The sequence below is a fragment of the Pelophylax lessonae genome (assembly GCF_965119305.1).
Source record: "Pelophylax lessonae genome assembly, chromosome: 13".
Lineage (NCBI taxonomy): Eukaryota > Metazoa > Chordata > Amphibia > Anura > Ranidae > Pelophylax > Pelophylax lessonae.
Genome location: NC_138780.1, coordinates 159,431,418 through 159,444,015, shown reverse-complemented (window position 1 = coordinate 159,444,015; position 12,598 = coordinate 159,431,418). Strand labels below are relative to the sequence as shown.

General features: G+C 42.7%; 1 protein-coding gene across 8 annotated transcripts in view; it reads left to right on the top strand.

Annotated features, from left to right (window-relative positions):
* KLC1 (kinesin light chain 1) overlaps positions 1–12,598 on the top strand; it is a 144,502-nt gene that overhangs the window by 61,977 nt on the left and 69,927 nt on the right. For all 8 annotated transcript variants that reach the window (XM_082275554.1, XM_082275555.1, XM_082275551.1 and 5 more), the window contains exons 3-5: positions 1,679–1,909; positions 8,540–8,618; positions 10,252–10,477. In XM_082275554.1, coding sequence (XP_082131680.1) covers positions 1,679–1,909; positions 8,540–8,618; positions 10,252–10,477 — 536 coding nt within the window. The remainder of the gene's footprint in view (positions 1–1,678; positions 1,910–8,539; positions 8,619–10,251; positions 10,478–12,598) is intronic.

Here is a 12,598-nt window from a genome sequence, read left to right as displayed (position 1 = left end):
GCTGACTTTTAATTCAATACACGCTCACCTGTCCCACAGTCCAACGATGCGGCCGCCTGAAGCCTCGGTTCTCTCCCTCTGATCTCCATGGCGTGGGCATCACCAGTGTGGGCACACTGCTGTAACAGCTTGCGGCTTCAAAGCGGGGTGGGCACTGGGCATGTGCGAGTCGCGCTGTGCGTTGTGAATGTCTGGGCAATCCTCTGGGACTTGTGACATGTCCTAGAAGATTGCAGGGAGGGGGGAGAGGAGGCGGCCTGAGTGGAAGTGAGAGCAGGTACCTGTTTAAATCTAGGTACCCTCCACCCCAAAAACATATGTGGCATGTCAGGGGGTCAGGAGTGGAACTCTGCTTTCAGTTTAAGATTCTGTGCCCTGTAATGTACACTGAGAAAAGGTAAGTCAAAGTTCCAAATTTTGTAACGCCTTCAAACTGGAGTGAAAGGTGGCTTCAAGGGCTTATTTACACTTGCATTGATTAGTAACATACATTAAAGTGCTTACTGCTTTAACATGCATTTGTTAATGTGTTTTTGATGCTTTTATGATGTGTTTTTTTTGTGGGCCCCCCCCCCCTTTATTTAAGCCACATGAGCCAATTAAATGTCTTCTCATGTACAGTCATCTGAAAAGCTAAATATAGCACATAAAATATTTCTCTTTTCCCTGTAAGAAAAGTGATCAAAATGTGGATTGCATTTCAGACAGTAAAGCAAGTCTAAATGAGGCCATAGACTTTGGGGCCTTGAGATGCAGCAAATCATGATGAAAGTGACATGGAGGGTATACATTTTGAAGCATACTACAGAGGCCAAACTCGCCTGTGTACAGGATAGCAAGCTAACCATTTAATTAGTGAGAACTGTTTTTATGTGTATTCAGAGTGCTTTAACCCTCCTCTTATGTTAGCTTTCTGTTACTATCCATGATGTTAACGGGTCGGTTTTGACCGTGTCTTAAATCAGCCATAAAATACCCTCTGAACAGTTATTTATCATCCAATTTGTTTCTTACCTCTTGGTTACCTTGTTAGGCTTCTTTATCCTTGAAAATATTGGTTTTAATATTTTTTGTGTGACCCCTTAGAGTAGACCTTTCTTTTGATAGCATACCTCTCATTTTCAAATTTAAAAATGGTAAAATAAACCAGCAACTCTGAAATGTATTGGTCCTATGTTTCTTTACTTTATTTAGAGAAGCAAGACAAGCAGGCAAAGAGATAGGCCCCTCCCTAACTACAGCTCACAGGGTTGAGAGGTGATTGGCTGTCAGTGTTACCAAGCAGAGAGAGTGTTTATGATTTCAATTTTAGCACTTATTAGTGTCCTATAATCCTATATTATAACTGGGTCAGAATTGACCCTAACACCATGAACGTCTTAATTTTCAAAAATTTTCACCACAGTATTTTATAATTTAGTGAAAAGGATTCTTTTTATATTACATTGTTTAAATAGAGGTTCCTGACAAAGTAAAAAAATCTTGATGCAATAAACAAATTTATGTGATACTTATAGACATTCAAACCCTGAAAACGGGTCGGTTCTGACCCTAACACAAGAGGAGGGTTAAAAACTCTGGTCATGGCACATTTTGAAGCAAGTATAAATGAGGCCACTCATAGGAACTCACAATCTAAAAGGGAGAAAACAAAAATGTGATTGTATTATTCTTGTAGGTTATGATGGCCTTATCGAACCACTTAAATGCCGTGGAGTCGGAGAAGCAGAAGCTGAGGGCTCAAGTGAGACGGCTGTGCCAGGAGAACCAGTGGTTGAGGGATGAGCTGGCCAACACACAGCAGAAACTGCAGAGGAGTGAACAGTCTGTGGCCCAACTGGAGGAGGAGAAGAAACATCTAGAGTTTATGAATCAGCTGAAAAAATATGATGATGACATTTCTCCATCGGTGCGTGGCTTTTGCTTTTCCATTCTGACTAAAGTCATGGTTTTCCTAAGAATGCTGTAAAGGTTATATATGGATTTTTTCCTTTTCTTCCCCTTTACAGTGGAGGATAGTGGACATAGTAGGGTAACCATTTACCATAGGCCCAGTACAGGGAGCCCTGCAGTCATTATAGTCGGTAGTCTGATATGTACAAATATACAGATAAAATGTGTGTGTGTGTGTGTGTATATGTATATGTATGTATATATATATATATATATATATATATATATATATATATATATATATATATGATCTTTCTGCAAACACAGGGTTTTTTAAATCTGTTCAGTCAGTCTGGTGATTTAGATATACTTGCCAGTCAGAATATCCAGGTTCCTTACATCCACTGCATTTAGGCAGTACAGCTTGTTCTAAGATGGGGGGGTCTTCAAACTTTTTAGTAAATCTGTTTTAATATAGTATAGGTTTTAAATATATAATTATTAGTATGTAGAATGTTACAGAAGAAGTCTGCAGAATCACCAACAACTTCCAGGTGGACAAGAACTGTTGGAAAGATCTCACTGTTAAAGGCTAAGTTCACCTTTTAAAAAAATATAATATTGTACATGTTTTTGCAATCAGTGCATCGCAGGTTTAATGTTTCCAATGCAAATTTAGTGCAATCTTGTGAGTGGAGTGGTCACATCTGCCATTCTTTTTATTTTTTTTTGTGTAGTGATGTGAGCACTGGACTGCTTTTTCAGTCTGGTCCCATAGAAATCTATGGAGCTGAAATTTGCACTGTACTAAGCTCAAAGACCCTTTTTTTTTTTGGACCAAACCAAATTCGCACCGCAAATTTAATATATATATTTTTAGGTGACATGCGACTTTATGCTTTTTGGATCGCCTATGATCCACATAGAATTTGCATAAGTGTGAACCTGGACTCAGGCTCCTGTGTTCTCTCTCCAGCTTTGTTCCAATACCTCCATATAGGCTTTCAGTTACAAAGCTAGAAGAAGAGTGAATGGAATACAAGGGCTCCCATCGGCATTCACAGTCCATTGAGAACCACAAGCTGTCATCCGTGGTGGCAGACGGGACTTGTAGTTTTATTCTCGGATTCCTGTTAGTGCCGGCTCACACTCTTGCGGCTGCGGCCATCGCATGTAATATCGGAGCGCACTGCTCCTTCATTACATGCGGTGCGAGTTCAGCCATACACTTTGTATGGCTAAATTCGCACTGCACCCACACAAAACTCGCACATGACCCTTTTTTTCAGCTGCATCAGGATCGGATCAAACAGTGGTTCACACTTGTGCGATCCGATCCTGTGCGAACTGTAAAGATCGCACTGCGATATGCGATCAAACTGGGGGTGTCGTTAACATTTCATTGACACCCCCAGCGTATCGCATATGGCAGTGTGAACTGCCAAGGGTGCGTTTGCGATGCGGGAACAGGCTGTGAATTCGCAGCCTTCCCGCATCGCATAAGTGTGACCCGGCACTAAATGAACGATGCGGCTGTGCGGGCAAAGTCACGCACAGCCTTATCATTTTTAAAACGTGACAGCAGGTGCGGAGAAAGAACCCCCTGCCTGCTGTCACAGGTAGTGAGGCGAGCTTTGACCACCAGGCTTCATCGATCCATAAAATATTCCTTTTGGTGGCTTTTAATGATTTTTGTTATTGATGCATGATTTGTATGCCTGAAGGTCATGTTTTTGGAGGTGTTGATTGTAAAAAACTATGGTGCTGGGCTTGATACAATAGCACAGGACTCTCCTACTGGAATTGTTTTTCAAGGTACCCAGAAATTTAGATATTGAAAGAAAAAAGTTTAAAGAGGTTGTAAACCCCCAAAATTTTTTTTTTTCTTTTTGCAACCTGCAAGAGAAACGCATAATGAGCTAGTATGCATTGCATACTAGCTCATTATGAAATACTTACCTTAGAACGAGCCCCCGCCATGCCTTCCGCTTACCTGTATGACGGGCGGCGTGTCCAGTCGCCTGTCTTCCGGGATCGCGGCATCCGGACATCTGATTGGCCGGAGCCGCGGTGACGTCACTCCCGCACACGCGCGCGGGAGCCGACGGTCACGGCACGGAGCTCTGAAGGAACGGCATGGGCGGCCGTTCCTTCAGAGCGCATGCGCCAGTGACGTCACTGGCTGCATGTAAGGTAAATATCTCCTAAACGGTACATGTTTAGGAGATATTTACAGTACCTATAGGTAAGCCTTAATATAGGCTTACCTATAGGTACAAGTTACAGAGGAGGGTTAACTTCCTCTTTAAAGACTTTATTACTGGTAATTGATGTGTGTGTGTGTGACACTGCTGTCTTTTGAGACCCCCTCGTCTCAAAAGCACATATAAACAACTGAAAGAGACCCTGGAAATGAGGAAATCCATTGCAGTATAGCTCAGGAAAATTGTTAGTATTGGCTCCAGGCTGTCAGCCCGATTCTGGCTTTGGGGAGTCACTGAACTGGAACAAGCATGTAGCTAGTGAAGATGGTACTCCTGCATGCATGGTCTGAGCGATGACTTATTAGGGAAGGTTGGCACCCATGGAAGTCAGTACCTTTACACACAAAGGGCAGCAGTGATAGCCACCTTGTTTCTTTCCTGACGGGCTTTTTTAAAATCTCCTCTAGATAGGTTATCATTGCAGAGATGAGTATGTGCGTTGGCTCACAACCCTCGTTTCCTGTCCTCCGATTGTATAGATTATTCCTGTCCTAATTTTGAGAGTTTTACCTCCCTGGAGATTGTGTAGAATATGTGAATTGTGTCCACTCCCTTTCCTAGAAAGGAAACTGTTATCCTGGATGTAAATATCGTAAAACATTTACAGGGTGAATTTTGAAGCAAATGTAATAAAGGAGATCACATGTATTTATACAATGCTTTTATTTATAGCTTGGCAAATGGCTTCTAATTTAAACTAATTGACTTTACAGGATGGATGGCTAGACACAGGATGCATGGTTTTATTGCACTATAATTTTTATATGTTTGATTAAACGTTTATCAAAGCATCTTTATGTAGGGCTCATTCACACCAGTCCTGGTGGGCTGCCTTGGGCAGAGTTGCTAAATTTGCTCTGTCATTTCACACCAACTCACTGCATCGGTTTGCCCTGGAGAAAAAAAAAAAAAAAAAAAGGTTTCTTATATTTCTGGGACTGTAGTAATGAAATCTCTGCGCTTGGGTTTCTAGGTCCTGTCAACCCGCCGTGGTCATTATAAGGGGATCTCTTCTTCCCATGCACCCTTTTATTTAAAAAGTAACTCGTGTATGATTTAATTCCTATATTCACAACCCCACCCGTGTTTGCTATCCTTGGTGGCTACTCGCCTTTACTGCCACCCTGAAAAAACTTGACAGTCTGAGCAGCATGTGACATACTGCATTTCTCCTCTATAGTGCAGCACTAGGACCCTGAATAGCTAGTCACTAGGCCCCAGTGCTGTCTTTTGGGGGAACGCCATTGAGTATGCAATCATTGGCTTCTCTGTGTATCTTGAATATACACTACTAAAATACACTACTAAAAAAAAAATGAAAGGAACACTTTTTATTCAGAGTATAGCATCAAGTCAGTTAAGCTCCTGGGATATTGATCAGGTCAGTTAAGTAGTAGAGGGGGTTGCTAATCAGTTGCAACTGCTTTGGTGTTAAGGAAATTAACCGGTGCAAAAATGAGACGATCTCCCAAACCAAAATGATTTTACAGGTGGGGGGTCACTGACATTTTTTTTCCCCCCCATACTCCATCTTTTCTGACTGTTTTTTACTAGTTTGTCTAGGGTCAGTGTCACCATGGTAGCATAAGGCGATACCTGAACCCTATAGGGGTTGCACAGGCACTCTAACTCCTCCCAGGATGGCACATCAATACGTGCCATTGCCAGAAGGTTTGCTGTGTCTCCCAGCACAGTCTCAGGAGCATGGAAGAGATTCCAGTAGACAGGCAGTTACTCTAGGAGACCTGGACAGGGCTGTAGAAGGTCCTTAGCCCATCAGTAGGACCGGTATCTTCTCTTTTGTGCAAGGAGGAACAGGATGAGCACTACCAGGGCCCTACAAAATGACCTCCAGTAGGCCACTGGTGTGAATGTCTCTGACCAAAGAATCAGAAACTGACTTCATGAGGGTCCTCTAATGTACCCTGTGCTCACTGTTCGGCACCCTAGAGCTTGATTGGCATTTGCCATTAAAACTTGAATTGGCAGGTCCCACCAGTGGTGCCTGTGCTTTTCACAGATGAGAGCAGGTTCACCCTGAGCACATGTGACAGACGTGAAAGGGTCTGGAGAAGCCGTGGAGAACGTTATGCTGCCTTTAATATTCAGCATGACCAGTTTGGTGGTGGGTCAGTGATGGTCTGGAGAGGCATATCCATGGAGGGACGCTACAAGCTACACAATGGCACCCTGACTGCCATTCTGTATCTGGATGAAATCCTTGGACCCATTGCCAGACCCTACTCTGGTGCAGTGGGCCCCGGATTCCTCTTGGTGCACCACAATGCCCGGCCTCATGTGGTGAGAGTATGCAGCCAGTCCCTGGAGGATGACGGAATTGATACCATTGAATGGCCCCCACGCTGCCTGACCTAAATCAAATAGAACACATCTGAGACATTATGTTTTAGTCCATCCGACGTTGCCAGGTTGCCCCTCAGTCTGTTCAGGAGCTCAGCGATTTCCTGGTCCAGATCTGGGAGGAAATACCCCAGGACACCATCAACGTTGTCAGGTATGCATACAAGCACCTGGGGGCCATACAACCTACTGAGTACCATTTTTGAGTTGCTGCAATGATCTTTCAGCAAAATGGACTAGCCTGCTGCATCATTTTTTTACTTTGATTTTCGGGGTGTCTTTAAATTAAGCCCTCTGTAGGTTGATCATTTTCATTTCCTTCAAACAATGTGACATCCTTTCATTCCTAACACATTACCCAGCCCATATCCATATAGATATCCAGCATGATATTTTTCCCCATTTTGATCTGATGTGTTTTCAAAGTGTTCCTTTAATTCTTTTGAGCCGTGTATATACCTAGGGTACTTTCTATGTATGTACAGTGCCTTGAAAAAGTATTCATACCCCTTGAAATTTTCCACATTTTGTCATGTTACAACCAAAAACGTAAATGGATTTTATGTGATAGCCCAACACAAAGTGGTACATAATTGCGAAGTGGAAGAAAATGATAAATGGTTTTTACAATTATTTATTGATCAATATCTGAAAAGCGTGGCATGCATTTATATTCATCTCATTTTACTCTTGATACCCCTAACTAAGATCTAGTGGTATCAATTGGCTTCAGAAGTCACCTAATTAGTAAATAGAGTTCACCTGTGTGCAATTTAATCTCCTTTATAAATACAGCTGTTCTGGGAAGCCCTCAGGTTTGTTAGAGCAGTGGTCCTCAACTCCTGTCCTCGGGGCCCACTAACAGGCCAGATTTTAAGTATTACCTTGGGGAGATGCAGACTAGAATACTGCAATCACGGAGCAGCAAATGAGATCACCTGTGATGTTATTTAATTATCTTGCAAACCTGGCCTGTTAGTGGGCCCCGGGGACCGGAGTTGAGGACCACTGTGTTAGAGTACCTTGGTGAACAAACTGCTTCATAAAGGCCAAGGAACACACCAGACCGGTCAGGGATAAAGTTGTAGAGAAGTTTAAAGCAGGGTTAGGTTATTAAATATCCCAAGCTTTGAACATCTCACAGAGCACTGTTCAATCTATCATCGGAAAATGGAAAGCATATGGCACAGCTGCAAACCTACCAAAGACATGGCCGTCCACCTAAACTGACAGGCCGGGCAAGGAGAGCAATAATCAGAAAAGCAGCCAAGAGGCCCATCCATAGCTCAGGTGGAGACAACTTAGTCATGCACTCCAGGAATCAGGCCTTTATAGAAGAGTGGCAAGAAGAAAGCCAATGTTTAAAGAAAGCCATAAGAAGAAAATTGAACTTTTTGGCCTAAAAGCAAAACTCTATGTGTGACGGAAAACTAACACTGCACATCACCCTGGAAACACCATCTCCGCTGTGAAACCTGGTGGTGGCCGCATCAGTTTGTGGGGATGCCTTTCTTCAGCAGGGACAGGGAAGCTGGTCAGAGTTTATGGGAAGATTTGATGGAGCCAAATACAGGGCAATCTTAGAAGAAAACCTATTAGAGTTTGCAAAAGACTTGAGACTGGTGCTAAGGTTCACCTTCCAGCAGGACAACGACCCTAAACATACAGCCAGAGCTACAATGGAATGGTTTAGATTAAAGCATATTCATGTGTTAAAGTATTGACTCGGGGGCTGAATACAAATGCACACCACACTTTTCAGATATTTTATTTGTAAAACATTTTGAAAACCATGATCATTTTCTTCCACTTCACAATTATGTGCCACTTTGTTTGGTCTATCACATAAAAATCCTCATTTAATACAATTTCTATTTTGGTTTTAACATGACAAAATGTGGAAAATTTCAAGGGGTATGAATCCTTTTTAAGGCACTGTAGGTATGTATGTATGTATGTATGTGTGATGAGGAGAGATGTTAGATTTGACTGGCTGAATTCAATGTATCGCTGTTTTTCAGGATGATAAGGACAGTGATTCATCTAAGGAGCCTCTTGATGACCTCTTTCCCAATGATGACGACGACCAAGGACCAGGAAGTAAGTGTGTTTTTGATTCCCAATTCTTCCTGGAACAAATTCAGCAATTTGGTAATCTATTACTTTACTAAACTGCACTAAATATGACAAGATACTAAATGGGATAAAATTCTAGAAGCTATGAACACTGAGGGGGAAAAAAGTGGGATTGCTTTAAGAACATATTAACACTTAGGGGGCTAAAAATATAAACACAAGGAGGAGAACCTTTTGGGGAAACCATAATGGAAAAAGATCTGGGGGTCCTAGTAGATTGCAGGTTCATTAGGATGCATTTAAAAGGATATTTACTCAAGAGATAAAACTCTAATTTACCACTTTACAAGACTCTGATCCGGCCGCATCTTGAGTATGCTGTCTAGTTCTGGTCACCATTCCTCCAGAAGGATGTGCTGGAACTGGAGAGAGTCCAGAGAAGGGCAAAAAAACGAATAAGGGAGCAGAAGGACCTCTGTTATGAAAAACTACAAACATTAATCTTATTCTCCCTGGAGAAGAGACGTTTGAGAGGAGATATAGGATAGCAGTATACAATAACTTCAACAGTATTTCTAGCATAGGGAAATAACTATTCCATTTCAGGAAGCTTACGACACCGGCCACTCAGTTAAATTGGAGAAGTGGTTTAACCCTAATTTGCACAGGGGATCTTTTACTGTCAGAGCTGTAAGGATGTGAAACTCCCTTTCCCAGTTGGTGTCAGCAGTACATTCGATAGTTTCAAAAACCTCTTAGATAGGGGCATGTTAGTGAAAGCAATATACTGGCAATTGGTATAGACATAAACAAACATCCACACAGGTTGGACTGGTATTTTTATTCAACCTTACCAACTATGAAACTATTACAGCTGGCTAGGGGTGGGCAGATATCGACATGGATTTTAAATTAAAGTGTATGTTATATCAAAAATATGAAATATTATGATGTGTCTGTTGTACTGTTTGTTAGAAAAATGTTTCCAGTTCTTTGTATTGTTTGTGTGAAATACCTGGTGATGCTGCCAGTCCTCCTCTCCTGCTTTCCTATTTCAACCTGACCACCTTGACATGAGAGCAGATCCATCTGTGTGGTCAGTTATCTGACTCTGCTGGAAGAACACATTGCTTTTCCTCCAATGGTTATACTTGTGCTGACACGCCGCCCCCTGCACAGCCATTTACTGGGAAGATTAGTATACTGCTGTTTCTCCACCCATACCTCTCCAAGCCCTTTATGCAGCTGAAAACAGAGATGTTTTCATAAAAATGTCAGTTTTATTACAATGAAGCTGAACTTTAATATGAAGAAACAGTCTACCCAAATATATTCACGTTTTGCTAGACCCTGGCAGTTTTTTTTTTTTATTTCTTTTATTTACCCACCTCCTAAATGGTTAGGCCTCTACCCACTTGAGCTCTGTTGTACCAGCCTGCCATTGCCAGTTTAGATTCGGAATGCAACAAGAGCATTGAGCATCCTTCTGCAGTAAGAGGAGCAAGACTTTATGCAGGCAGAATCTAAATCTGGCATTCCCTAAGTAATGAAACTGGTTTAACAGGGCTGGTTTAACCTGAGGTGCTTTTCGACCAGCGTACCATCACTATATGAAGGGGATGACTGCTAAATCTGAATTTTGTGTCCTTTTCTGCAGTACAACAGCAGCACAGCAGCGCAGCGGCTGCCGCACAACAAGGAGGCTATGAGATCCCTGCACGGTTAAGAACTCTTCACAATCTTGTGATTCAGTACGCATCCCAAGGGAGGTATGAGGTGGCTGTACCTCTCTGCAAGCAAGCCCTGGAAGACCTGGAGAAGACCTCAGGCCATGATCACCCCGATGTCGCTACAATGCTCAATATACTGGCTCTGGTGTACAGGTGAGTTGCATATCTATGAGGTAAAATAAAGCTTTATGTTTTACAGGATACATTTTTTTTTCTTAAACACAACAGCAGATTTGGGTTACATAAAGGTTTAGTAATTTGCCTCTTGCCTGAAAGGGCCCGGTAAGGGCTGCTCAGCATATCTGCATTGAGGTCCTTCGTTAAAATTCCAACCAGGACACTTTCTACATGGAGTTTGCATGTTCCCTGTGCTTTTCCCCCCACACTCCAGAAACATGCTGGTAGGTTAATTGGCTCCTGTCTAAGGCTAGGTTCACGTTGCTGCGATACAGTTTTGACCTGGCTTTCAGTGCAATTATTTCCTGCTTCTTGGATGCAATTTTGATAAGGTTGTTCATTTCTGTGGGACCAAAATTGCACATGAATCACACCAAAGTAGTACAGGAATATTTTCCAAAATAGCTTAGTGCTGAGTTGCAATGATGTGAATGGAACCCATTGAAAACTATTATTTCTCATGTTATGTGATTTTGTGTGACTTAAGTTGAATCTGAAATTGCATTAGGTTGAACCAGGTCTAAATTGGCCCTACTTTGTGTATGTATGCAAGTGAGGTAGGGCCTTAGAATATTACCTCTTTGAGGGCAAGGACTGATCTAAATAGTATGTAAAGCCCTATGTAAATTGACCATAGAGCCATATAGCCAAAATGAATCCAACTATTATGGGACGTTTGCAGCATAACGAGCATGTTTAGTATACTCAGAATGATTACATAGCATTGGGCAGTGGTAAAGGTTCATACATTTTAGAAGTTTTGCTTTTTAAAGCCCCACCTTGGGTAAAAACTGTGTTTCATGTGAATGTAGGTAATCATTTACCTTATCAATCTTTCTGTTTGCATAATCGATCTTCCTTTTTATGCAATTCTAAAGCCTAGTACACATGTACACACAGGCCAAATGTCAGACAGCATTGGCCAGTTCAATAGAAACTGGCCAGCATTCGGGCCGTGTGTCTGGCTCCCAATCAGCACCTCTCAGCCAATGCTTAAGAGCCCTGACTGGAGTGCTCTGGCGGAGGGATACCCCCCTGTCAGAGCATTAATAAGACCAGCAGGGGGAATCGCTGTACTAACATCAGATTATTAGTACAGCGGCTCTGATCTGATCTTTCAGTTTTTTTTCCCTTCAGCCCACTGGGTTGAATGGAAAAAAAAAAAGCTAGCAGTGTGTACTAGGCTTTACATAAAGTCAGCCTTCAGAGACTGTTGGCCCTACATTTCTGTCTAGGGGACATGATACCTATGCAGCAGGGTGACTAGTCCTGCCATCGCTTCCCTGTGGTTTTATCTCTTTTATTCCTAATATAATCATGCTGGCATGCTTCAATCAATAGGCAGGATTATTTGAAAGAACCTGTCTTCTGCCCATTTGGTTTCGCCCACCACTGGCCTTCAGCTCAGCATTGTTCATCTAGTTACCAAGGAGAGCAGGACTCTGAGCTGAAAAGGCTAATGCATGAAAACAAGTCAATCCCTGGCTCTACTTTTTGGTTGTGCATTCTTGTTACTTCTCCTGAACGTCCAGTTTACATCAGTATGCTAAATGGTTGGAGAAGGCCAACAGTTATCCAGCCTGTACAATAGAACTCTGCTTAAAGCGGAGTTCCACCCAAAAATGGAACTTCGTTCATCTGCTTCTTCCCACCCTCCGGTGCCACATTTGGCACCTTTGGGGGGGAGGAGAGAAACGGGTACCTGTTTTTGACAGGTACCCTTCCCCACTTCCAGGGAGACAACGCAGTGGCCCTGTCCCTCAGAAGTTCGACCCCCCCCCCCCCTCCTCCTTCTCCTGCCGCCGAGCCAATTAAGAAACGCAGCTCACTTCGCGTATGCGCAGTAGGGGACTGGCCGCAAAGCTGAAAGGCTTCACTGCCAGTTTCCCTTAGAATTAACGGCGGCCGCAGCACCCGGCAGCTGATCTGAAAATCGGCTGGGGTGCTGACATCGTGGGCTCCCTGGACAGGTAAGTGTAAGTATATTAAAAGTCAGCAGCTACAGTGTTTTGTAGCTGCTGACTTTTAATTTCTTTCCGCCAGCTGGAACACCTCTTTAACCCAAGCAAAGAGCATACCTGTCTGAAGGATTGCTGA